The sequence below is a fragment of the Sparus aurata genome, chromosome 4, assembly GCF_900880675.1.
Source record: "Sparus aurata chromosome 4, fSpaAur1.1, whole genome shotgun sequence".
Classification (NCBI taxonomy): domain Eukaryota; kingdom Metazoa; phylum Chordata; class Actinopteri; order Spariformes; family Sparidae; genus Sparus; species Sparus aurata.
This window is the reverse complement of record NC_044190.1, coordinates 13,840,455-13,867,727: the sequence shown is the minus strand read 5'-3', so window position 1 is coordinate 13,867,727 and position 27,273 is coordinate 13,840,455. Positions and strand designations below refer to the sequence as shown.

At 39.5% G+C, this 27,273-nt stretch overlaps 1 protein-coding gene across 3 annotated transcripts; it reads left to right on the top strand.

Moving 5' to 3' along the window:
• On the top strand, window positions 1-26,924 carry LOC115580645 (AP-2 complex subunit alpha-2). 3 transcript variants are annotated; one of them, XM_030415193.1, is made up of 23 exons: window positions 5-259; window positions 6,562-6,630; window positions 8,681-8,823; window positions 8,995-9,188; window positions 9,676-9,805; window positions 10,366-10,467; window positions 10,561-10,669; window positions 12,142-12,292; window positions 12,568-12,736; window positions 15,178-15,315; window positions 15,398-15,580; window positions 15,852-15,949; window positions 16,044-16,275; window positions 17,165-17,329; window positions 17,575-17,664; window positions 18,729-18,862; window positions 19,961-20,043; window positions 20,216-20,305; window positions 20,520-20,643; window positions 20,728-20,844; window positions 21,289-21,358; window positions 22,783-22,917; window positions 23,010-26,924. In XM_030415193.1, exons 1-23 carry the CDS (start codon window positions 193-195, stop codon window positions 23,085-23,087), a joined length of 2,871 nt encoding a protein of 956 aa, XP_030271053.1. In that variant the 5' UTR covers window positions 5-192; the 3' UTR covers window positions 23,088-26,924. The 3 variants fall into 3 exon arrangements, with proteins under 3 accessions (XP_030271054.1, XP_030271053.1, XP_030271052.1); XM_030415192.1 differs by having other exon boundaries at window positions 6-259; window positions 22,783-22,923; XM_030415194.1 differs by lacking the exon at window positions 17,575-17,664 and having other exon boundaries at window positions 1-259; window positions 22,783-22,923.
• The last annotated feature ends 349 nt before the right edge of the window (window positions 26,925-27,273 follow it).

The window sequence follows — 27,273 nt, the reverse complement described above, 5'->3', positions numbered from 1 at the left end:
TCCGGTGATGTTTTGGACGCAGCCGCAGTTTGTCTGGTTCCTGTCTCCGTCTCAGTCAGTCACATATTGGGGCTCCCTGCACTCCCCGCACTCGCTAGCTGGTTAGCAGACTTAAAACCATAGTAACCTCTTAAAAATTAGGCTATTTTAAACCCAGAAGAGAAAACGTCACATTAACAGGGAGCGAACAAAATGCCTGCGGTCTCCAAAGGGGATGGGATGCGTGGCCTGGCCGTGTTCATCTCTGACATTAGGAACTGTAAGTTTGTTGATCTCACTCATAGCCAATACTTTGTTGGCTCGTAACAAGCTTGTTCGCTGGTGTAACGTTGGACAGCATTAGCGACCCGAGGGGAACATGTCCAGAAGTGTCTCCATTCCCCCTTCACTCACAATTTTGGTAACTTTCAGGTGTTAAAGTGGGTTTAGACTACCGCTCAGCTGGCTAGCCCTGCACTAGCTACGTTAGCTGCTAGCTTCCAGTTGCTAATGTCATGTCAAAGGGCGTGGACCGCACCGCTAGCTGGAGATAATGCAAAACAGTTTTATCAGTCAGGTCTGTAGCATCTCAGTTGTGAGCATCTGATGGTTTTCAGATTACATTGTGAGGATTATTTCAAGTAATGTCAAAAGGACGTTCACAGTTACGATCAGAAACAAATACAGATTAAAAATTGATAAAGAGAGACAGTGTTTTTAACTCATACAAATCCTTCATAAAGTGAATTATAAAAGGGCTGTTAGAACTTTTCAGTACTTGATGCCACTTCCCTTTTGGATAAAATCACCAGGATCACTGGTTCAGTGAGTTATCTGCAACTGCCATGAAATGAAACTCGCCTCATTTCCTTTTTATGGGTAGTACTCAGAAGATTTCTCTATAGCATTGTGTAACATTACATTGTCTTGCAAAGTAAACACGTATATTGTGCAATATACAAACTGCATTTCCTTAAATCTATTACAAAGAAAAAAATGTGCGAGATACACTCCAATTGTCATTTTCCCAGTGTTCCACCACCCTTTCTATATTTTGATTACTGTTACTTAGAAAATTGTCATAAAATATGAAAAAAAAATACGTTTGTTTCTTGGTTAATATGATAATTGATTTTTCCAAAGGCCCAAGTATGGTCTTATCCCAAAGTAACTTAATATCTTTATTAATATAATGGTGAACCAAACAAAAAAAGAACATCATCATGGTCAAACCGATATCATATCTCTCTGATACCTCTGTCATGCCATGAACAAAAATATTCCTCTTAATCCCTGTTAGGGACAGGTAGGTAGGTAGAGTTAAATATTAAGTGTTTATAATCAAGTTTATAATTTCCTGCTAATCCTTAATAGAATATGTGAGTATAGATTTTTGACTTCCCTAGAGTGTGATATCTTGATACTTGTGAGCTCTCCTAGAAATACAGAAGGATCACATAACGACACAGCATAAGTTTAACAGTATATCTCTCTATTAAACACAGCTGTTTGCAGGATCCATGTTGAAGTAATGTATGTATTTCAGGCTATGTAGATCAGTAACCATTATATGACACTGGTGAAAAAAGTCAACTTTGTTTTGGTGCTACAGAGCAGCAGGCTTTCAGGATTTAAGACTCCTCAATTCATCCTCAGCACTCTGCTCTAGAAAGCAGTTGTCATTTTACTTATTAGACTGGCAATAAGAATAACCATAATAACTATACTGAATTTACCAGTCTTCATGCTTATTCGATTATTTGGTTATGTAGATCATATAGATTGGTGTAGCCAAGACACATTTTTGTAGGCTAACTCGGAAGTTAGCATCACCCCGATTCCCTTCACAAAAAGCCTATGGGATTTTTCAAGTTGACTTTGGAACATCGCTGAAAATACGCCCTGTAGCTTTATGTTTATGATACTTGCGTGTTGTCTTCAGCAAAATAATCTTCACAGATGAACAGCACTTTTGTGATTAAAAATGTAAATTAAATTGCCAAAGTTAAAAGCTAACGTAAGGCTACAAACAGACTACATTTCAGTTGCAAGACTTAAACCTTAACAAACTTAACAATGTATTTTATGTCGTAGAGCAAAACGTGTAAAAATCTTAAGCCTCTAATAACCACAGACCTCATTTCAGGAATTTGACCAAAAATCAATCCCAAAAAAACTCTGACTTTGAGACGAGGGAGCCAAATTTACAATAGTGCAAACCAATTTCAAGGTTTTAGGACTAAATCACACTAAAGAGGCATCAGTATTAAATTGAGACTGTTTCAGAACCAGTTAAAAAGTCATTGAAGTTAAACACTTTGCAATAAATTGACTTGCTAGTAATTCAACTAAATTCATTTTTGCATAGTGAATCAAGTAGTTGAATTGCATCCCCCCTACCCTTTTTTTCTGAAACGACCAATAACTTTGGGCCACATCGTGTTTTTCATTCTTCTTCTGCTGTAATTGAGACTTTCATCCTGACCAATGTGAATGTACGTTAGTGCTATAAATGTGTACATGTTCAGAGAAGTTGTTTGATTTAATAAGTTATCTTGCTAACTGAGAAACCCTTTGTGGTGCAATACCCCTACCTTGGCTTGTTTCTGGACATCACGTTTCTCACTGATGGAAATCGTATACAAAACCTAAGCTGACATTTCCTAGCACTTTCCCATGAACCTGGGGGTGTTTTATTTTTTGGGGTTTATGTTTGATATATGAACAAGTGGGTACATTTTGTGGTATTTATTGCTGGCATATGTTTTTTGTATTATGTTTCCATATCATCCTATCATATGTACGCTGTCAGATTTATCATTTTCACAAAGCAGACTAAGCAAAACATTTTTTAAAGGGACAATGTGTAACGATTTAAGTAATTTATTAACTCAAATCAACGTCTTCGTTCATAAGTAAGTCCTCATTGGTGTACAATTACCCCTGCCAACAATCTGACTTATCCTCCTGAGCGAAGAATTATATAATTTATGTAATCTGAATATACATAGCACGGGCAAGCTCTATGGAGGCCGCCATGTCTTTCCGGTTTTAAAAAAACTATGGACTGCCGAGAGGGACACAAAGCACTACGTGCAGGGTTTCCTGCAGACCTTATTTGGCCAGGCGCCCCGCCCGGCTTGAAATCTGTAGCGCCCGTGCTAGAATGCCGGACCGCCATTAACCACCAATAGGTTTTAACAGACCAGGTGTTTATTTGGGACAGGCGTTTAATTCCCTCCTCACAAAAATCCGGGATGAAAATGTCACAAACTTCTCCAGCTTCTTGGTAAATTCTCTGGCATCCTTCTGGGCAATAGTTGTCTTCTGCGAGTGAAGTTGTTCCGGCAGAGGAAATGATTCAGCCAACCAGCACTCGCTGCAAACTCCTCATCTCTGCTGTCACTCACGGTGGCGGACATTTGTTTCTCCATCGCCCTGATAATTTTGTGGGACACTCTCTCGTGGCGTGCCCGTTTGCTGATAGCTCATTCCCGCATGTTTATCTGAAGCTCCTCTCTAGCCGTCTTCCTCCCTCCACCAGGCAGCCTGGCCCTGTTGCTGTCCTCCTCGGACAGACGCTGAAGCTCAGTTTCATTTTTTCGCCAATCTCTCCCTCTCTTGGGGTCGACAGAGGAACATCTAGCGGCTGCTTCTCCCGAGTTTCTCCTGCATATTTTAAGACAGAAAGTTTGCTGCACTTGAGTCATGGCGATCATCAGTGTGATGACTGACAGAAAGCAAGCGCGATACGTGAAAAAGGCGAAGAAAAAAATCGTGCAGCGTCAGGGGACCACATGATGTGTTTTATGATGTTTTTATGTGTTTACAGCTGCTAAAGTATGTAACGCTGTTACTGTGATGACACATGACAGTTAAATATTGAATCTGTCTATAATAACCACATCCCGACATGTAACTGAGATTTTTGATAATCTAAGTACTAATAATAGCAATCATGACAAAAAATTAACAAAGACTGCAGATCACGATAAGAAGCTGCAACTGGCAGTGAGCTGCTTTCTTTTCTTATAGCAGTGAAGTGATATACTTCATGACAGAACATTATAAAATATGATAATGTATAAAATAACATTTAATGGTAAAAAAAAGTACAGTTGCAGTAGACTTCTATTATAAATATGCAGCATATATATAGTTTTTTATTATTACTGTATTATTATTATTATTATCATTTTTATTGCGACTACTATTTTTCTGCATATTCTTGACTTTGAATAGGAGCTGCTGTAAAGCATTTCTGTTTCTGATTCATATATTATGCAGTCAGTTGTCCAAATTGTAAGTTAAATTAAATGAACCAAGACAGATGTCACATTTACATGTCAGGGTGTGGTTATTATAGACACAGATTCAATATTTAAGTGTCATTTATCATCACAGTAACAGCGTCAGAAGTGAAATTAAACAGCGACATCTGCTCGTCAAGAAAAATGCCATAAAATGAATGCAACAGGTCAGTGGACGAGATGAATTATGCAAGAGCGCAGGAGATCTTCTTCGAGAAGCCAAGAAGAATGGCATGCAGTGACCAGTCTTGCAAACTTTGCCAATAGCATAAGTGCTCTCAGCTCCTGATTTTTTTTCTGTTTCTGTTTCCTGAATTTTCTGTTTGCTTTGTGTATCAAGGGTTCCCAAACTTATTAGGCCATGACCCCAAAAATAAACAGTTCGTGTTTTCCATCATCATGTTTGTGGGTTTGTTGTTAAGCAACTTCTCTTTCATTTTGAGGGCAAAAATAATAATAGAACAATCTAATTAATTAATTAATTTATCTTTTTTTTTTTGCCGAGAACGGTTCTCGGCAACCGTTCTCGGGTTGAACCCCCCCACTCATCTCCCCCCCCGGCCAAAGTTTTTTCCTGCAGGAAACCCTGACGTGGTATTACGTAGTAAGTCTAAACGCGTTTTCGCTCAGAGCCAGCTTGACTGCGGAAATGAGAGGGAGCTCAGCGAAAGCGCTTGTCACTAACAATAACAATAACTAACTACATCTTTACCTCATTACTTGAATCAGTAGAAATACTCAACGCTGTTGGGAAAGAGTCCATATTTTGAAAATGAGTTTCTTGTCCGTCAGGGCCACCGTAGCTTCCGGAACGTCTCCAGCGACTTCAGAACGGGAGGGGTGAGCAAAGGAGTGTTGCAGTGTAGAACCTCACAGCTAGATGGCGCTAAAAACTTGATATATTACACACTGTCCCTTTAAGTATATTTCAGTAAACCAAGTTAAGTTTCTCCCTTGGGAAGATTTACTATACAGCAGTTCAACATATTCCATTGTGAAGTAATTGGTAGCTATGCTTTCAAAGTAGATTCCCACACACAGATGATTATAGACTCCATTGTGACCACTCACAAACACACACAAATATCACATATTCACTGTGTATTTCTATAGGGTGGAACTGTTGCCAAACAAGTTGCCTAACGTTTCAATTCCTCCATCAGCTTTCACTTCTGTCTCATTATAGTACATATTATATATGTAAACAGTGGTCTGATTATGGTACTGACTGTATGTTAGTTTCTCATCAGAATTGTGCTGAATAGTGACTTTGAGAAGTGTAAACAGTACTACGTCAGAGTAGCAAACAAACAAAGCACACTGCACTCACCAAAGGAAAACAAATTCAGAGATTATTTTGAATTTACTTTCACATGCCATAATTATAACTTATGATATTGTAATTAGGACAAAACATATTTGTAGTTATTATATGAATGTCTTGTAATTATAGGTTCTTTATCTCATCAATTATGACAATACTGACAACTTATAATAATGACATCTTAAAGGATAATGATTCAAGGACAACATGAAGTGTTTAGAAGATAAGAGAATAGCGATAGCTTATGAATGTTTCTTCCTTGGTTTGGAAGATGTTATGACTAAGAATCATATGTTTCTGTCAATGACTCAAGCATTGTTATTTATTGGTAATGTCAGATCACAACCACACACACAAAGCTCACACTTACTTACTTATTGTTTTGTTAGTCCACCAGTCACAGCTGCTATAGGTCACTATACAGGTTTGAGCAGAATATATCCACAGTGTACAGTGTGTGTAATGTTTACTTTCACTTAATGCTAACTTAACCTCTGCACTCGAGATTTTTGGAATAAGGCCTACTCGGATGAAAGAGAGAGATCTTTGGATCTGTTAATTTACACCTTCATTCATTATTGGAGATAACTTCCGCCTGGTCTGCTGACTCTGTTTTTGGTATGACATGTAGATGGTAGGGTCAAAATCTGGTTAAAACAACATGAGAGTATGGATCCACCCTGTCTTGTATCAATGGTTCAGGCCTAATGAGTGTAGCTTATATGGTATGATATTTTGCAGCTTTTTGTTAAAATACATGAAAGAGCCGTAATGTTGCATTGAGTGACATGTTTTCTTTATGATGAAAACAAGAAGTGTTTTTTTTATTTCTCACATCTTGTCAAAAAGGAGCAGAGCAGTATATACAAGGAACGTAGATGGCTTATTCAACCGTATCACTTGATCACAGCATTACATAACGCGCATCATATCTTGATCTGTTTACAGGTAAAAGTAAAGAGGCTGAAATTAAGAGGATTAACAAAGAGCTGGCCAATATCCGTTCCAAATTTAAAGGTAGGTGAACAATCCTGACAAACCAGACAAAAATGCTGTGATCGGGAATGGACAACTGACTGTAGCACCTGATGTATTATTGATTATAATAAAAACCTTTCCTTTGCATGACACAAGTTTTCCAGTAGCTGCTAATCCACTTTGCTAATTTATCATGTGACTTTATCTCAGCTTTGCACTTTTTCAGTTTCTCCGCAGTTTTCAAATGGCTGTTGCTTTGTCTGCACCGTGAGAGATGTATTATGTTGGTGTTGTTTCTTTTGCCACCTGTTCCTCCTTGTCTATAATTAGTTTGCTCCAGAATTAAGCTGCCTCCTCTGTCCATATTGACCAGCATATTGGCCTATGTTCATTGTGGCATATTCCCTATGTGTTCTCCTGCCCTTGATTTATGTCAAGGTTTTACCTTACCTCAACAATCTCTCCAACTACTGAAGTCTCTGATGATGTGTGTCCTGGGCATAATTAAAAACTAGGAAACAAAGAAAGTAAAAAGCTCTCCATAGTCAAGTCCATTTAATGATAATGAAACACACAAATTCGACCCATCACTGCAATGTCAAGAAACATCTTTGTAACTACGGTGAAAACAAATTTCAACTGAAGATAGAAGGAAGGTTTTTTAAACTTTTATTCCTTAAAAGCGGTCGTCTTGACCTGCTGTTGGTTTCTGTGTCAGCCTGACCAAAAAATTTTTTCAACATGTTATCATGTGCAACTTGGTGAGTGTTTTTACAGACTTAAATGTGCAATGTGCAATATGTAATCTGTTAAAAAGACTAAACAATGTATTTAGTTGGAAGCATTCAAAAGAAAGTTGCGGGACAAGCCGTCCATGTTTTGGCAAGCTTCGTGATTGTCTCATGGGCCTATCAGACACAGTGCGATTTGTACAGTGCTCACTTCTGGGTTCAGTGCAGTTATAGCATTGTTAAGCCCAAGCTGACTGAACTTTGGGCACAAGCTTACCAAGTGGTGTACTGAGCGTTGCTTGATGCAGTAAAAAAAAGCCACCATGGTGTGGCACAAACCTTTGGAAAAAAAAAGTGTAGTACTGTCGTAGCGTTGTGTCTGAAAGGCCCTTCAGTCGTCCTCTTCAGAGTATAAGTTTTCCTCTAATTTGTGAATTTGGTCTCACATTTATGTGCATGGAAAGTGAACGTTTCCCTTGTTTATGATCATTTATTTTGCTAGAAAGCCTAAAAGAAATCTGGTGACATTATTTAGAGATGGACAAAGGTTAGGAATCAGAAAGTCATGCTGGCTGAGTGGATCTTGTACAGGAGTTCTATGCAGGTGCTGCCATCAAGCTAATAGTTTTTAGGGACACTGCACAGATTGTAGAGCACCCTAAAGAACTGTGATGTGTTATATTTTGGCAATGTAAATGAAATTGACTTGAATTAATTCACAGTGTGATGCAGATCAACTTGGCTCTGTTTGCTTCTCCAAAGTGCTGACCCTGCTGCTGTACACTGGCAAGCTTTTTCACCAGATGATGGGGAGATGCTCTGTGATGGGATTTATTACTGAACTTTGAACAGGAAGCACACTTTTTATTTCTTTGATTGTTAAAGTGTGTTTATACAGGTAAAACTTTAGACTCATGCTACAGGAGTTGAGTGTGGTGTAGGTGCAGCTGCCCTTGACTGTACTGTAATGGGTGGAGGCCATAATATTATTGTCATTCTCATAATTTTGGCAACATGGATTAAAGAAAAAAAGGATATGAAAATGAATATCTATGGGTAAGGCAAAGCATGAACCACAGGAACATAACAAATTTAAGTCCGACATCAGCCAACTCTGAATCGACTCTGAAAATCCTTTTCAATGCTTTGTTCATTCCAAAATTGAGTATTTGGCTGTAAAAATTGGGGTCAAATTCCATCCTCCCTATTCCCCCATTACTCACAAGTTTGGTATATGATGACTAAATGCATTGTTTGGAATCTCTGCTTTTCGTTTTTTTAGCTTCATGTAAACATTCAAATCCATTTTTGGGTGTGTGGGTGTGGATGTGTGTGTGTATTTGTGCATGTGTTGATAGGAGACAAGGCTCTAGATGGCTACAGTAAAAAGAAGTACGTCTGCAAGCTGCTGTTCATCTTTCTCCTGGGCCATGATATTGATTTTGGTCACATGGAGGCTGTCAACCTCCTCAGCTCCAACAAGTACACAGAGAAACAAATTGTAAGTTTGTCCTCATGTCCACCCAGTGTCTAAAGCTGAGAGCTTGTTGATCATTTATGTGACAAACATATTTGTAAGGGTTGGGACTAAACCCTATACCCCTATACAGTATTGTTTCTCCTTTATATGGTGGGATTGCACTAAAAGCATTCCTCCCATGTCTCCTTGCAGGGTTACCTATTCATCTCAGTGTTGGTGAACTCTAACAGCGACCTGATCCGTCTAATCAATAACGCCATTAAGAATGACCTGGGCAGCCGCAACCCCACCTTCATGAACCTGGCCCTGCACTGCATAGCTAATGTGGGCAGCAGGGAAATGGCTGAGGCTTTTGCTTCTGAAATTCCCAGCATCCTGGTGGCAGGGTCTGTACATAAACCCTAATCTTATTTTTTTTTCAAAAAAGAATCTTCTTCAGTCTTCACCTTCTATCACATCTAGGAGTTTTTTGGTCTTGCAAAGACAAATTGAGTGATGTAGAGCTGGCTGAATATAGCTTTGGAGCTGAAAATATAACTTTTTAACCTATTTTGACTGTAGATTTTTTTTATTTTAAATGTTCATTCCATTTAGTATGTGAATTTTTGAAAAAAGATCATTCTTCCTTCTTTTAGCTGTAATAATACATTCAGTGGCTTCATTTCGTAGGTAGATATTTGTACTGAGTTGACTTAAAGGTTTTTTGTCTTTGTGATACCTATTATTAAACTTTTTTTTATATGGTTCAGGGAATTTGCCTGTGATTGTCGCTGATAGACAGATGTTTCATTCAGTGAGGATTATTAGAATTGTATATTGCGTATGAACTGGGTTGTGATGACTGAAGTTGTGTATTGCGCTTGCTTCTATCAGGGATACCATGGACAGCGTGAAGCAGAGTGCAGCACTATGTCTGCTACGACTCAACAGGACATCTGCTGACCTGGTTCCCATGGGTGAATGGACAGCACGAGTGGTCCATCTCCTTAATGATCAGCACCTGGTAGGACTGTACCCATGTCCCAGTTCCATACTGCATACTGATTAGTGTGCTCTCTTTGGAAAAGCTTATGTGCCTCAAGACATGAGGCATCCACCTTAGACATATTTTACAACACTGCCGATAGACAAACAATAGAACATGAGACAAGTACTCATAACTCCACCAATCAGGACTTTGGAGAGAATCAACACTAAAAAACACTGAAATTAATAACCATTAGAATCAATAAGGTTACGTCCAGGTAAATACAAAGAACAAAATAAGATACAGTGAGTGCTAGTTGCTCAGATTGTGGTAAAAAATCACAAAATAAAAATTGGATTTCTCTCTGGAGTTTTAATTGGCAGTAGTAGTGTGTTGATTTTGATATCTATCTATCTATCTATCTATCTATCTATCTATCTATCTACATGTAGTACCTACTTTACAGTTTGTGTGTAGTATGTTTAGTGTGGCCTACTCGCACACTCTAACGTCTGTGCACCTGAAACAGACCTAGGATAATGAAATATTGTGTCAGGATGGTCTGTGGTTTAAAAGGTGTATCTGTCTGTTTCCAGGGAGTAGTTACTGCAGCCACCAGCCTCATCACCACTCTGGCCCAGAAGAGTCCAGACGACTTCAAAACATCCATCTCACTGGCTGTGGCACGGCTAAGTAGGGTGGGTGTCTTTCTGTAACTTCATACTGAGGTAAAAGATCAAATCTGATTTCACCATCTCTTGATGTGTTCTCTTGTTGTTGCCTTTGTACAGATAGTGACTTCTGCATCCATCGACCTCCAGGATTACACATACTACTTTGTTGCTGCGCCATGGTTGTCTGTCAAATTGCTGCGCCTGCTACAGTGCTACCCTCCACCTGGTATGGTACAGTACTGTCATGTGTTTCTGGAGGATAAATTATGTTCCAGTGTAGAAAAGTACAGTCCCATCACCTGATAGGTAATTAGTGGAATGCATTTATTGTTGCCTACATCTAGTTTGTACGTAATTTAAGAAGAGATATTTTATGTTCACAGCAACAGTATTTCAAAGACCAATATCTCTCTCGCTCTGTCCTCCTCTACTTAATTGATTGTAGATGTCGATGTTGTCTTGGACGGATTTCCATAAACAAAAACATGCTGAAATGCTTTGCCAAATATTGGGCAGCCATTAATTTACCTGGGTGGCCAGGGAATTAAGATGAATCAGCAAGGAGGTGGATGGGATAGAGGGGGGTTGTCAAATGCCTGAAATGAGAGGCTGACAGCAACAGAGAGGTTTTAAGTTTGACAGCAGAGATATGACTGGCCGATAGCGTTTGTGGCAGAATCTGGTTGGTTAAATGGAGAGGGAGAAAATGAATGGCCATGGTCAGGGAGAGAGGTGAAAAGAGAGTCTTCTTGATTGAACTTAATCATTTTTCTTTCCCACAAATCCTCCAGAGCTTATAATTAAGGTATAATTAAACAGTTTTGAAAAATAATTGTATTATTTTCTTTCTTTTATCAGTGAAATAAGATCAATATGTATCTTAAAGTACAGAGCAGGAATTCAATCGATTGTGTGCCAGCGTCATTATTTCAGAAAAGCAGCACGTGTTGTTATTGAATCGAGTTGAATTTTTTAAAATGTTATTTAAATCTTTTATTTATTTATTTATTTTTATCACACATGCTACAATGAGTTGACTACTCGATTGCTGCTGACATGTAGCCACATTTTCAAGTCACTGTCATTATCATCATCATCACATATTTTTTTAGGACAGTTTAGAGCATTGAACAACCTGCACTAACCCTGGAGAGGAAAACTGTGTGGGTAGATAACTCTACCCCCAATCACAAATTGTCCTTTTTACATGTCTGTTCATGTACAGGTTGAATAAAAAGGTAGGCATGTTATTTCCCCTTTGGACAGAGACATTGTGTGTACTTCTACCTCCAGTCATTACACTAAACTGAATTGAGGATTAGAATATGGAATAAAAAAAGGTTGCATGAAGTGATTTTTGACACAAGATAATTAGTTCCAAAGTAGAAAGACTAAAATACCAGAAATCTACAGTACAGTAATGATCCTTGACATATTAGTTTATCTCATTCTTTTAGATACTGAGGTTTCACAAACATTGCCTGTGCTAACATCGAGCAGAAAACCAGCAACATATGGCTTCCCATTGAAGTCTGTAATGTCTTTGCTTGTAATGTGACACTACAAAGAATGATTTGATTCATTGTTAATTTAAAAATGCATGAAGGCCTTAGAATAACAGTGAATTGAAGTAATAATGTTGACAAGAGTTGAAATAAAGGTTATGAGGTGCTAAGAACATAGTCTTTGTTGTCGCAGAGGATGCAGCACTGCGTAGTCGTCTGACAGAGTGTCTGGAAACCATCCTCAATAAAGCCCAGGAGCCGCCCAAGTCCAAGAAGGTCCAGCACTCCAATGCAAAGAATGCTGTTCTGTTTGAAGCCATCTCACTCATCATCCACCATGACAGGTTGGTTATATTCACTCTGATGAGCGTTCTGCTGGTCATTGAATTACAGTGGTGTGTTCTGGAAAAGGAAAATCGGGAAATTCTGATTAATTTCCAAGGGAATTTTAATATCGCGTCACTGGATAGGTGTAGTGAACACCAGACTACATTAAAAACACCAAGAACACTAAGCTCTGACTAACATGCTTTATCTTTAGACTTTGGATGGTTATTGGATGATGAAATGTGTGTTGGCAGTGTGACCCTACAGCTAGTTGTTGTGTCTTGTTTCTCAGTGAGCCCACCCTGTTGGTACGAGCCTGTAACCAGTTAGGCCAGTTTCTGCAGCACAGAGAAACCAACCTCCGTTACTTGGCTCTGGAGAGCATGTGCACACTGGCCAGTTCTGAGTTTTCTCATGAGACAGTAAAGACGCACATAGAAACTGTGATCAATGCTTTAAAGGTGAGTCCTTCAACAGTCTTGTAGAACCTGATGGTTTTGCTTCAATGTTTCTTTTAACTATCTGACCAGTGGGAATCTATGGAGTTTGAAATGTGCTGCTGGAATTGTTTTTCACCTTTTCAGTGGTTATTTTTTGACCATTTAATTCACAGACAGCAGAGCTTTCCACTAAGACACAGACTAGCCAGCCATAATACATAAGTAGCCAGCCGGGGGGGGGGGGTACGATCTTATATACTGGTCTTAAATGTAATAATAATAATAATAATAATGTTACATTATTATTATTATTATTAGCCTAAGTGTGCCTGCAGAACAGGCAGCCTATATTAATTTCTCAGACATTTGCTCTATTATTATTATTATTATTAATATTATTATTATTATTATTATCAGCATCAATATCTACTCTATATATTATATTATTATTATTACAAAATATCGCATCTTCTTTTATTCATTAGTGTTACTAAGTATGCCAGACGCTAATGCACCAATAAAAACTGTGATTTGCGCACTGAAAATAATAAATAATAGGCTATACAAGCTCACATAATATTGCATCATGAGGCGTTCTGGGCTTGTAAATATCTTATTGTCGGTGCATGACACCTTCACAGTCTGCAGTGGTGGCTACACAATTAAACACTCAGTGAACGTTTCTCCCTTAGCAACTAATGAAAATACACTCTTAGAGTCTGTTTGGTTTCATTTGTACAACCGACAGTGTTTTTTGATGCCAGCACGTGTCGCAGGTATTGCTAAATGGACGCTGGAAGAGAAGAGTGGATTACCGGTGGCAAAATAAGCGTATTATGGTGAGCCCTGCTTCTCGCCTCCGACGGCCGACACACTGACTCCGCTGAGTGCGCGCACACACACCGCGTGTCGGGGCCGCGGATGAGTTTCTCTCCCTTGTGATCAATGAAGTCGGCGATGATGATGTAATTTGTGATTATTATCAGTACAAGCACAGCGAATCACAATTTTAATGAGTGCGGTTCAGTTTGACATTATTGTCAGTCTGTTAGAAAAATTAAAAATTAAAGTAGCCGGCTGGAGTTAACTGTGTAGTCGGCTATATGGCCGGCAGCCGGCGCTTGTGGAAAGCACTGCAGACAGACAGAGATTCCTTGGTCCATTGTTACATTTATAATAATACAAGAGAATCCACAATGTGGTTGTCTATGACACCAATGAACCTAGATATTACTCCAGGTCCTTTTTTATTAATATTTCCAGAGTTTCCAAGTTTTCACTTTAAGACCAAATAGATCAATTAAATGCCCACAGGACATGGATAAACCGTATTCAGATACAGTATATAACTAATATTATAGATTATTTTATCAGTGTCTCACCATCAGCTCATCTGCATTCCACACAAATGTACTTTTGAATGGTCAAAAGATTCTCCTCATTCATAATACTTTTGATTAATACCAGAATATAGATACTTATGTTTTACTGCAATAGTCATTTGGGCAAATTGATTTGCTAGGAGGAGAGAGTGATAATAAAGCTCTCAGAGGATCAATTTGGCTTGCACACATGAGTCAATAGTTTTGAATATTAAATATAACAATTCATAAATGGCAAAACATGCACACACAGCACATACATACATAAGTATATAGGCTAATGCCATGGTCACTGTTGTCAGTTGCAGTTTACATGCACCCTAATTTTTTCGCTATTATTCCATATATGTCAATATTTAGAGTTTAACACAGGACATGTAAATAGAATTCTGTTTGGATATTACTCATTATTCCACATGTAGCATTTCCCGGTTAAGATGTTGGATATACCAGTTTTTATTCTAGTTTTGGAGCAGCGTATTTGGAATGTGCGCCTAGATTGGGGTTTTACAACAGTTTTCAACACACAGCCTTTTTTATGTTTGCAGCATAGGATCAGTTCTGTGCATTGCAAACAAATTAGCCAACAATTTGCAACGCTTGTCGGCTGCAAACCGAAAGTCCAAGAAAATGCAAGGTAGAGATGCATGCACAGAAAAAAAGCCCACATTTTTTGTCAGGAGGAGAAACACACTTACTTCTAATCATTGTGAAAGTCTTGGCTATCAACAGATCTTTGCATATGTGTAAATATCACATTGCTGACTTCTTCAAGAAGATGGTTGAACAGTGTGCATCATTACCTAACCGGAGTATGCACAGCTGAGTATACACAGGAATACTTGTGGAATATCTCAAACCAGAATATTGTGCGCATTTAATTCTTTGAAGACTGTACATTAATGAGCTTAATAGAGGGCAGGCTTGTGTGGCATAGTTGCTGTCTGCATAGGTTTTGCCACACTTCTCCCTTTGTTACAATGTTGGTATAGTGGCCTACAGTGGAATTTAAGTAGCTCATACAGTATATGAATTTATTTTTTATTTCATATATTCTGTTCATGTTTGTTTTCTATACAGACAGAGCGAGATGTAAGTGTTCGCCAGCGGGCTGTTGATCTGCTCTATGCCATGTGTGACCGTAGCAACGCCAAGCAGATTGTGGCAGAGATGCTGAGCTACCTGGAGACTGCCGACTACTCAATCAGAGAGGAGATAGTGGGTCCTCAGCACAGGCATGTACACCATTTCATCCTCTGTGTGTTGCTCTCGCCCTAAGCCAGTTGTTTGTCTTTCTCAGGTGCTCAAGGTGGCTATTCTGGCAGAAAAATATGCTGTGGACTACACCTGGTACGTGGATACGATCCTCAACCTAATCCGCATCGCCGGTGACTATGTCAGTGAGGAAGTGTGGTATCGTGTCATCCAGATTGTCATAAACCGAGAAGATGTCCAAGGCTATGCTGCCAAGACTGTCTTTGAGGTGAGCATTACGATTTATCTTTACTGTCAGTGTGCCTACTCAGCATCTGCCACATCAGTAAAATGTGGGCCACCTGTCCCTGCAAAGGTTTTGTTGGGCACCCAGAGGACTAATTGTAGGCTCAAGGCTCTGACACACCAAATTGCCAACAAAGAACTAGCTGTGTCGCTATCCCCCACCTCCATTCAAAACTTTACTGCAAATAATGGTGTGCAAATCGCTTCCATGTTGTTTCTAATCTTCTACTGTCATGCTTTGTGACCACTTGCAGGCACTACAGGCTCCCGCCTGCCATGAGAACCTGGTTAAGGTGGGGGGTTATATCCTGGGGGAGTTTGGGAACCTAATTGCTGGGGACTCACGCTCCAGGTACAGACAGCGTCCACTGAAAATTTTATCATATTTGCCTAACTCCCACGTCAGGTCTTAAAAAAATGCCCATTTGTGTCGTCCTCTCTTTCAGCCCTCTGGTCCAGTTCAACCTTTTACACTCCAAGTTCCACCTGTGCTCTGTGCCAACTCGTGCGCTGTTGCTGTCTGCCTACATCAAGTTCATTAACTTGTTTCCAGAAGTGAAGGCCACCATCCAAGATGTCCTGCGCTCAGACAGCCAGCTCCGCAACTCTGACGTGGAGCTTCAGCAGAGAGCTGTCGAGTACTTGAGGCTCAGCTGCATCGCCAGCACTGACATACTGGTTAGTGAATCTGTGTGAACAACTGACGCCAGGCTTTCAACTCCCTGCAGACACAGATCACAGTGAGAACTGATGTGATTCAGATTTCATCTGGTGTATTGTTTCAGTTTTGGTTCTGCTGCTTCAGTCACTTGGTTGTCCTTTGTTGTTCAGCTTGGGCCACCTATAAGCCATGATTCCATGTTGTGACCATAAAATGACTTATTTCAGAAATAAGTCACAAAGAAGTCCTATACAACCTTTTAAATAATTCAAGGCTCTGTACTTATTTCCCCTCACATCGCCCCCTTCAAGTTTTTCCTCCTTTGACTGGTGCCATTTGGAACAACACTAATCATTTTTGCATTCTGACATGGTAGGACTACATGTTGTATGTACTAGTTTGTATTGGGCATTCACTGGCAGTAACAGTAAAGTCCAAAAGCCTTAACACTACTAATTTGGGAATGATGGTATTTGGTGGTCCTCCCTCAAGAAAATGTTATATTTATCACACAATTTCGCACAAATTATACCATTGATATTACCTATCTCTGCACAAACATTTGGAAAAGCTAGAACAGATAATAAATAATGAACACTGAGCTTAATGATAAAACTACAACCGTTAGATCTGTTAGTTAGTTGGCCTAGAATCTAGATGGTGCCCAAAATAGTTTGGATGTTGTGCCTCAGGCCCAAAGATATGGCCCATTTCATCAATAGTCAACACTAATGGGATGACAAAAAAAGTATTATAGTGGCCATGTTGTGTCATACATCTAAGACCTTATTCAATTACTAATAACTGAGAATCACCATTGGATATTTCACAGTGGTGTAGTAGCGGTCTGTAATGCCCAGGCCTTAAGCTTTACAGCATTGTCTTGCTCTTTCTGTCCCTCCACAGGCCACAGTCTTGGAAGAGATGCCCCCATTCCCAGAGAGAGAGTCTTCAATCCTGGCCAAACTGAAGAAGAAGAAAGGCCCAGGCAACCTGCCCGACATCGACGATGCCCGGAGGAACGTCAACGGCAGCACTGAGCACAGCGAGAACACTGAAGCCCCAAAAAAGGTAATTACGCAGTAGTGCTACAATAGATAGCTGAAGATTGTGGTCAGTAAATCTTGGACATTTGTTCATATAAACCAGGAAAACTTTTAGAATTTTATGCAGTGTGTTGTGCTTTTTGGCCTTTGCCTCTATTTTCTTCAATTTCCTTGATCTTTACCTTCGCTTGTCTTATTTCCTCCCTTCCCTATTTTTACCCCTCTATCCTTCCATTCCTCTTCCTGTCTGTCTCTTTCCTTTATTATCAGTCTTCTCCTTCACTGGTGGCAGACCTTCTCCCTACCAACAGACCTCGCCCTGCCTCTTCTAGTCCCATCATGCGCTCTGCTGGGACCATGGTATATTGGAAGCTAGAAACATCACCTAGTATAGTGAATTACATGCTGTAATTATTAATTGGCACTGTAGTGGCAGCTTCTTTGTCTCATTACGTGTCTGTGTGACCTTTTATAATCATTCATTTGTATTATTAAGTAATTTATCATGTTACTGCAGAACAGGATATACAGTACACCCAGTAAGGGCATGTTTACATAGTGTTTTTTTCTGGCTGTGCCCTTGGGAGTGCTGAGATGAAGCGCTTGTGCGCAGAGAGCAAAAAAGCTGCATGTCGGTTTTGATTGACAGCTGCTAATGCTATGGTAACAGAGGGCTGACAATGCGTTGGTTGATAAAAGCACAACACTCATTAGCATCATTCAGTGTACAGACATTCTGCTCCCACAAATGGACTTTTCTGTCTCTGTTTGGAGAATTTCCGTCTGACAAAGCTCAGGATTGAAAAACACAGCCAGAGCAAGCTTCACCTCCATTTTCTGGATTACCAGGGTAAACGGGGGACAATTCCGACTGATTTAGCAAATGATTGGCTTGCTTAAAAACGAGCAGAAGTGATGTCACCAACACCTGTCTGAAAAGGTGAGAGATTTTCAACAGCACAAAAAAAGGCAGAGTGCTCTGACAAAAGATGCTGAGCGCAGGACTTTTTAGGCAGCCACGTGTGGACACAAACGCTCCTCAACAAGAAACAAAAAGGCTGGTGCTCAGAAAAAACACAATGTGAATGCGGGCCTAATGCATACTAACATCAATGTTAGCTTCTTCAACTGGCTAAAACCAATGCTAGCTTCTCCAGTAAGCTAACATTGGTGTTAGCTTCTCCGACAGGCTAACGGTGGTGTTTGCTTTTCTAACAGGCTGTTAGCTTCTCCATACGTCATAGCTTAAACCACTACAGTGTTCAAGTTGTTCTCCATTTTCATTGTCATTGCTATAGAGACGTAACAACAGTGGTGCTAACAGTTTTGGCGGTTACTTTGAATTGACGACAGGGTTCAGTTTTTGGTGTTCTCTGTATGTCAGAACTGTTAACAGATTATGTTTACTGATGTTTCTCTCCCAGGGTACCACGCACCCCTTCACGGACCTGCTCAATCTAAACGCCACCCCTTCTGCAGGAGCCAGTCTGCTGGTTGATGTCTTTTCTGAAAGCCCCGCTCCTGCATCCGTAGATGTGTGTGAGGAGAACTTTCTCAGGTGGGACCATACTGTGAGCTTGGTTGATGAAATAAGCAGAGAAATAGAGGTTGGAACTACTTGCAAGTAGTTTCACATACTCTACAGTAAATCACATTCCGTGAAATGTTAAAGGAGCACTCCAGCGAATTGGTAATCAACCATCAGAAAGATGAACAAAAGAATGGTCAAAAACAAAAATTTAGATGCAGAGGTATCATGACCTCTAATCTCTTTCATGGGGCCAACTCAAAGTACTGTGAGTCTTGCATTTGAATGAATTAAACAAAACAATAACAGTAGGTTAGGAGTAGGTAGAAGTAAAACTTATGTCCTTACCCCTCTCTCAGTTTTCTCTTTTCAACTCGTATATTATTTCAACAAATTCTCAATTCCGATTTATAGTGGTGGACCTATTCGTCTCATTAGCTGCATTCACACTGCCCGTTCAGTGGAGGAATCGTGCGCCGATTCTCCACATCGCCATCTGTGTGAAAGTTAAGATACGGGGGACAGTTTCGCTGCGGCTCTGATGCGCCCGACATCTGTGTGAATGGAAAAGCCAATGCCGCGGATCAGGGGTGTGTCGGCCTGATGTTGTTCACAGTCTGGCAGCTAAACGGATCCTTCACTCATCAAATAAAAAGAAAAATGTCCCATAAAAGACAATTACAGGGCTAAACAACAGTAATGTGGTAACTGGTAGTTTCTTTGGCAACTTGTATGAGGAAAGAAATTCTGCAGTTAGACGTGGAAAAGCCTCAGTCATCCTGTCTGTTCTACTGACTCTTCGTCGCAGTTCTGCTCGAAAATCAGCATCTCTCCAGAAAACAGGGTCCCTCTCCAAGTGAGAGTCAGGCAGTATCCTGTGTACTGATGGTGATTATGTAATTTAGCGCAAAAAACGTAACTTTGTCACTTTTTTCGATGCCTGTTGGGTCAGGATCTCTATCACAACACATTATAGCAGCGTCTATATGATTATAAACAGTCGGCCGATACATAACTTTTTTTACTAAGCTAATTATTTTATGTAAATATAAGATTGACATAATTATATATTATTAAACACAAATGGAAGTTCTTGTAAATTTGTAATTGTGTGCTTGTAAATTCCAGGTTTGTATGTAAGAACAATGGTGTCATCTTTGAGAACCAGCTTTTGCAGATTGGACTGAAGTCTGAGTACAGGCAGAACCTGGGTGAGCAGCTTTATCATACTATTTGTCCCAGTATGCTTGACTTCTGCAGAGACTTCTTACAAGCTAGGGATAGGGAATAATAGAAGATGGGATCAGTAAATCTAAAGCAAATATTGTTGATGCAATTCAGACGTGTTTAGTTCAAAGATAAGGAACTCAAACTGTCCCACAGGTCGCATCTATGTGTTCTACGGCAACAAGACTTCCACCCAGTTCCTCAGCTTCTCCACATCAGTGGCCAGCTGTGACATGCTCAAGACTCATATCCTTTGCACAGGAAGCACTGGAGTTTACACAAGTAATTAAATCAACAAGTGCTACCACTGCCCCCCAGCCATGGAGCCTTGTGCACTTCCGTTCTGCAGGACCACTGCCCCTGCATACCATTCAGAGTGTCAAGAAAAACTTTATTGAGTTCTGCCTACTAGTGCACTAGTCATGTATGTTTCTATAGAGTCCTTGACAATTGTCTCCACAGCTGAATGTCCATGCGAAGACAGTAGACCCCTTAATAGATGGTGGGGCTCAGGTCCAGCAGATGCTCAACATTGAGTGCGTGTCAGATTTCACAGATGCACCGGTACTCAACATCCAGTTTAGGTTGGTGTCTGAATCCATATTTCATATATACTCATATATGTTATGCTTTGCTGTATATGCCAATTACACTCTGTGTGTGAACAGATATGGTGGAACTCTTCAGAACATTGCAGTCAAACTTCCCGTGATGCTGAACAAGTTCTTTCAGCCCACAGAGATGACATCCCAAGACTTCTTCCAACGCTGGAAACAGCTTGGAGCGTAAGGTCACTTCTACGTTCTCGATACACACCGTCCTGTCCCATGTGTCCTGTAAACATAAACCGATGTCCCTGCGTTTGTCTCTGTAAGAAAAGGCAGAAATCACTGCGGTGCTCAGAGGCTGTAAAGATCCAGTGTGTAGGATTTAGTGACGTTACAACTAACTGAAGACCCCTTATCTCACCCTCCCCTACATAAAGCAGTGGTTGCTGAAAACCCGAATAATCTAGCTGAAACATGTCTTCAGAATCAATAAAGTGCTATCAAATCCCAAGTGTCATTGTTGAAACACGAAGCTTCCTTGGACTGTTCCTGGTATTAAGTTATACATAAAACAAACAGAATAAGGTTCATAGGTTGCGTATATTGCAGTGTTTGTGTCTTATTTTGCCCTGCCCCCCTCCCAGTAATGAGTAACTATCTTTTTTTGGCTTTCTTTCTCAGTCCTGAGCAAGAGGTCCAGAAAATCTTCAAAGCCAAACACCCAATGGACACAGACGTTACCAAGGCCAAGGTAAGAAATCAGTTCTTCAAGGGAGGCTGCCCCACTTGAAGACATTAACCAGCTCTTTGTGAAAACATCATAGACACAAGAGGTTTTTTGATGGCTAACTTTGGTGGTTACTGCTTCATAATTACTGATACATTTAGGCAGTGGCATAGTATGTTTATTTTATTCATTCATGCCTCATTCTTAAAGTGTAAATCATTCTCCAAACATTCCCATTTTGGTCTTAAATGACGTAATGAATTTAAAGCAGATTTTCTGGAAAATGATGAAGCAGTTTTTGACTTTCTGTTATTTTGTACTGTAGTCTTTACACTCTGGGAAAACAATTGATTGTCGATGGAACTTACAGAAAGCTGCATATAGCTGATTAGTTCCCATTAGAAAAAGTGCCTTTGGAATGAATGCAGATAGTTTGATTTGATTAACTATCTGCATCACTATGGGTGATTTATGACAATGTGACAAAACAGTCTAGACTTGAGGCTGCCTTTCGGTCCTACGTCAGCCCTGCTTGAAAGAGTAGATGGAGGAAATCTGTCAGGGCAGCCGGTGGAGGAGTTGCTGGCAAAAAAGTCACAATGCGACGTCATCAAGAAAAGTGTTGCGATTACCAATCGCATAGAAAATAAGCTAGCAGGAACGTTTACTTGCATGTAATATGAACGCTGTATTTCTCCTGATTACCTCGCGGCCATTGCAATGAATTATAAAGTAGTTGCTGCCATTAGGATATGTCAGAAAACACAACAAAACATGTCAGAAAACACGTTTCAGAAAACACAACAGCATTTCAGAAAATTATTTCAACACGTTTGAAGTGTTGTGTTTTCTGAAATGTTGTATTTCCTGAAATGCCATTGTGTTTTCACCCCTCCGAGCCACCGTACGTTAAAGCCAGCACTATCCCACCAGCGCAGGCCTATACACTGTTTTAAGGCAGGGTTGAATCCCCACTAACTCATTTGTATCTGCTACAGCATTAGCAGCAAGTGTTTCATTAGTATTTTGAGCACCCTTTTTTTCTATCTTGTTGGCTTAAAAGATAGAAAACAAATTGCTTAAACCTGGAGTCAAGGTTTTTTTGTCGCCTGTTGTTTCCAAGGTCAAGACTGGACTGTCAAACTCAACTGTTAAGCAGACATGGATGAGAACTACAAGGAAGGAGAAACAGTCACTGTATTCTAAACAACCCAGATTCCTAAAAAGTTAAAGCAACAGAATGCAATCTTTTACAAACAAACAACTGATACCTATAAGAGTCAGATTGTGTAAACTAGTGTGTCGAGGTCAGGGAATTAAAATGGTGCCTTGTGATGTGTTCTATGATTTTCTGTTTCAACCTTTTACTTTTTGTAATCAATGTGCTTTTCTGTGTACATGTAATCATAATTGGTCTTCTACCTTCTCTTGTGAACATTCTTCTACAGATCTTGGGTTTTGGTGTAGCTCTGCTGGACGGGGTGGATCCCAATCCTGCAAACTTTGTCGGAGCTGGAGTCATTCACTCCAAGTGCACTCAGGTGGGCTGCCTCCTCAGGCTGGAGCCCAACACGCAAGCACAGGTAAAGGTAAAGAAACACACACACACGCACACAGGTTTATCACTGTACTGACCTGTGATATAGCCTGCATAACTGTGTCTTCTCTGTTGTAGATGTACCGCCTCACCCTCCGGACCAGCAAAGACACTGTGTCCCAGAGGCTGTGTGACCTTCTCTCTGAACAGTTTTAGACTCAACTCCCCGTAGCTTCACTTCAGATCGGTTTGATTTATTGTACAGTGTAAATTGTTTTTATTTTTTTTTTCATTTTACTTACTATTCATGTAAATGACTTGAAATGTATTCTTCTCACATAGCTTTACTAATACGTCACTGCTTTAAGCCCACCTTGTTCTCTGTGGACAGTTCAGAGAGGTTCTGAATTCTTCTCTTTAGTGTGCTGCAGTGCCTGTTTGAACATTTTGTGTTGTTGCTGCTTGATACTGCCTTTCTTACAAACACTTTGAAGAGTTGGGTAGGAAGTGTTCATGAGATTAAAGGGAAATTGGGGTATTTTTCAAACCTGGGCCTACATATTTTGGTGTATAAGTCATTCTTTCCTACCAAAACAAAAGTTTCACAATCGGTCAAGTAGATCAGCTCTAAGACTAAGGCCCAGGTTAAAAAATACCAGAATTCCCCTTTTATTTAGATAAAATTCTCAATAAGATTGTAAGCTTACCAATGAACTGAGTTGTTCTGATAGCCTTTCTATGAGAAATATATTCTTGTAGTGTTTCAAACAAATGTTGCACAGAACTTAGAAGCGTTCCTGAACTTCTCACCACTTTTTGCACTTGTTAGGTAAAAAAAAAATAATATCACATAAGTAGATAAAATAGATTTAGATAAGATCATTTTGACTCTGATGTCAGAATTATTACTTTTTCACAAATTTTACACATCTGTCATCTCAGGACGCAAAGAAAAGGTTTGCTTTGTGGTATTTTTTTAGCAAAAAATAGACTTTGGATGCGCTAGTTATGGTTCTGTGTTTTTCTTTAAGGCACAAATTTTACACAGAATTCAGACACACAAATGAAATAGCGGAAAGTCAATCAACAACACTAGGTTGTGTGTATCATTTTCTGATCGTGATGAAATTGCCAGAATAATTTTTCTGCACAACCGTGCCTGTTAACTTTTGTTACTCTCAAGAGAGCAGAAAGAGCCTTTAAGTAGACAAGAGTAATATTGTACGTCTAAAGCACTGCCACGCTTTCACACTACTTTCAATGAAATGCACTCACAGAGCACTGCCAAACTGATGTTTCTATATTTCAGTAACATATGGTGTCTTTTCTGTTTCATCTAATATAACCTCCTGGCTGTAGCTTTATATATATAATGGACAGATATGAAAGTGATGTTGATCCCCTTGTCTAACTCTTATCAAGAAAGTTAATAATATGTAGCAAAATGTCAAATTATTCTTTAAAGAAATATTTATAAAAATTAGAAGAATTTCAGTCATGTAAATTGACATCATGTTAACATTTTGGCAGATTTACTAATAAGGGTACGTAAATGTGGACCTGAGATGGCTGTAGGCCCTTTACCATTTATGCATTTGTCTTTTGGAGAAAAAGTTTCACATCACAATAGAAACTGTACTTTTGGAAGTGTAGGGATATCTTCTTTACACTCAGCCTGGACTGACCGGCACAGTGTGCCCTCTGTGTTACTGGATGTCATTGGGTGAAATTTCATATATGCCAACAATAAACAGAAAAAAGTAAAGCTGTAAATGCCCACCTGACAATAAGCATTGATGTTCTTTTCAGTACTATGGAAAAGACAAATGGGTATATGTTTACTGTCAAAGGTGTGACTGGACAAAGAGAACAAAGCCAAAGAGAATTGGCACCCAAATCTGCTCTTCTTCTCAACTGCACAGGCCTTTTTAAAAAAAAAAAGCATCTTTCAATTCTGCAACTTAACTGTTCTGGGCTCAGAGTGTACACTCCCATTAGAGGCGTTTCAAGATACAGCAGGCAGCAAAAAGGCTATTGGAGGATAGGAAAACCTCCAGACAGAGCTAACAGGAGAGTGAATATTTGAGTTTGATTAGCTAGGCTGCTCAAAACACACAGTAAATGCTGATGTTGCTCTGATTTTACTAAATGTGTAATGAAGCTACTGTTTTGTTACCTTTGTTATGGTCTTTGTGTGATTTGCCATGTTTGTGTTACTTTCAGTTGCTCCCAAGTGGCCAACAAATCTGTTAATGCAGGTTTAAAGCGATTCTGTTGTTTTTTTTTTTAGCCTTGCTTTTGTTCAACCAGTATACTCGCTGTATGGTTTGCTGCTCTGTACTTCCCTCTGCTGTTACAGACATACGCTCAGCTGGTCCACAGCTTTACAGTCCAAATGGGGCCACCAAAATACAAGCACCAAAATGTTTGATCAGTCGAGCTCCATCCTAACCTCCAGCCCCTCGGTTTCTGTCATTAACCTAATTGAAGCTGTAATTTTAATTGTTTACTTAAAGCTAAAGATTGCGGACTGTGACAATTAACACCATCAAAGCAACTGAGAGTCATTACTATGGAATAGAATTGGGGCCACTGTGAAAAATGTGAGAGAACCTTTCCACAGAATGCTCACACTGTAGAATGAATCACAATGTTTGCAGTACCTTCAGACTGAAAAACTGTGCATCACACACTAGACTATTATTTTATTTCAAATTGATTTTAAAAGCATGTTTGATGCCATCATATCTCAATAACTCAAAGGAAGTGACAGCTTGAGTTTACCCAACACTACTGAGATATTGCTGTAGGGTAGAGCTCAAATAGGTTAGCTCAAAAACACTGTACATTAAATAATCATAGCAAAAATGTCCGCCAGGCTGGACCAAGCTGTTCAATATATTTATATCAATATAGCTTTAACATTACAGTGATTGCTGAAATTGACAACAGAAATAAACAAGAAAATCAATTTTGCTGATTCCACATATCTCAGCATAATCCACTGCCAACTGACTAAAGTGGGAGTTTTCTTTTTTTTTTGGAAAAATGTCAGAAATCTGGCAGTAAACACATTTCTTTGGCTTGCACAGTGTAATGCTTTAGAAAAATTACACCATTCATGTACAGGTTATCTTCACTATGCTATTCTGTCTGCAACTGGGCTGGGATTCTGCCCCCAAAATGAAGGTTGAATGATGGCATAACGGAAGTGTGTCTGCCACTGTGCAACCAAAACAGAATGTGGCTTTTTTTTTTTCACAACCGCAACTCACAGAAATCTCGGAAAATTTGGAGATTATAGTCAGAATTCAAGATTCACAGTGGCCCCTGGCCTCTACTGTATATTTCTCAGGGCTCCCTGGATTCTAATATAAAGCAGTGTTTAAGTGAATATAGGGTTCAACCTTATGCTAAATTATACTGTAGATATATGGGCCTAACCTGTGACATGAAGACATCGTTTGTGTCATTTTCACAAAAACCTAACAATGCTGTTGTTTCTTGTGCCTTCTAAGAAGTGTTCCGTCAGGACTGTGCTGCATTTGAAAAAAGGAAAAGACCGCATATGTTGTTGTTTACATGTAATGGCATTTCAACACCCACATCCAAAAAGGTTTTTTACGAATAAAGAAATGTGCTTGCTTTTGAATGAACAAAAAAATTGATTATTTTACATTATAATTGTACAATGTTTTAACACTCAGTCCTGGTTGAGTCACGCCTCCTGGTGGCTGAAGCTCTCAGATATGTGTGTATCATTTCCATCTCTGCTTTGCATCACCAGTTATATCTGAATGAATATCCACTGCTGGAGGTACTATTGCCATTTCAACACCAGTGATTTTATACACAAGGCTGACACATTAACAGATATAGTCTCATAGTTAACATGCTTGAATTGACTTACACCTTATTTTACCAGAGACATACTTAACATTTTCTGTTTTTTCACAGTTACAGGTGCCATCATGATTTTACCTTATTGATGTGAAAGACTCCATGTAGAAGCTTTCATAGTTGTTGAATAATAAAAAAATATAATTGTTAGAATAAAGAGGTATACTTGATGTTTTTCTAACCATTGCCCTGCCACCCTGTGCTTTGTTCTGAAACAGGTTGCTTTTGTAAGATCCAGAATCGTTAATTAGATCAACACTATGTTCGTTGTCACCATGTGGTTATTGTAATATAGACATTTGTGTCTTTCCTCCCATCTCTGAGTCCTATTTTGTTACATTTCACGCAGGTTAGTGTCTCTGTGACACAAAGCTGTGTGTTCTCAGGAAACTGACTCATCAAGTTAAAAAAGTGTGAGCCAGAACGTTGGAATAAGGTTCAAGTGTGAGTGCAATGTGCTTCCATATTGAGTCAATGGTAACTAATCTGTGGAAAAAAGAAA

Excerpts from the sequence above, each read along its gene's own strand:
- LOC115580645 (XM_030415192.1), top strand. The coding sequence starts at position 193 with ATGCCTGCGGTCTCCAAAGGGGATGGGATGCGTGGCCTGGCCGTGTTC. Across the intron at positions 12,293-12,567 it reads CTCATCATCCACCATGACAG|TGAGCCCACCCTGTTGGTAC; the intron begins GTTGGTTATATT and ends CTTGTTTCTCAG. Across the intron at positions 17,330-17,574 it reads ACACTGAAGCCCCAAAAAAG|TCTTCTCCTTCACTGGTGGC; the intron begins GTAATTACGCAG and ends CTTTATTATCAG.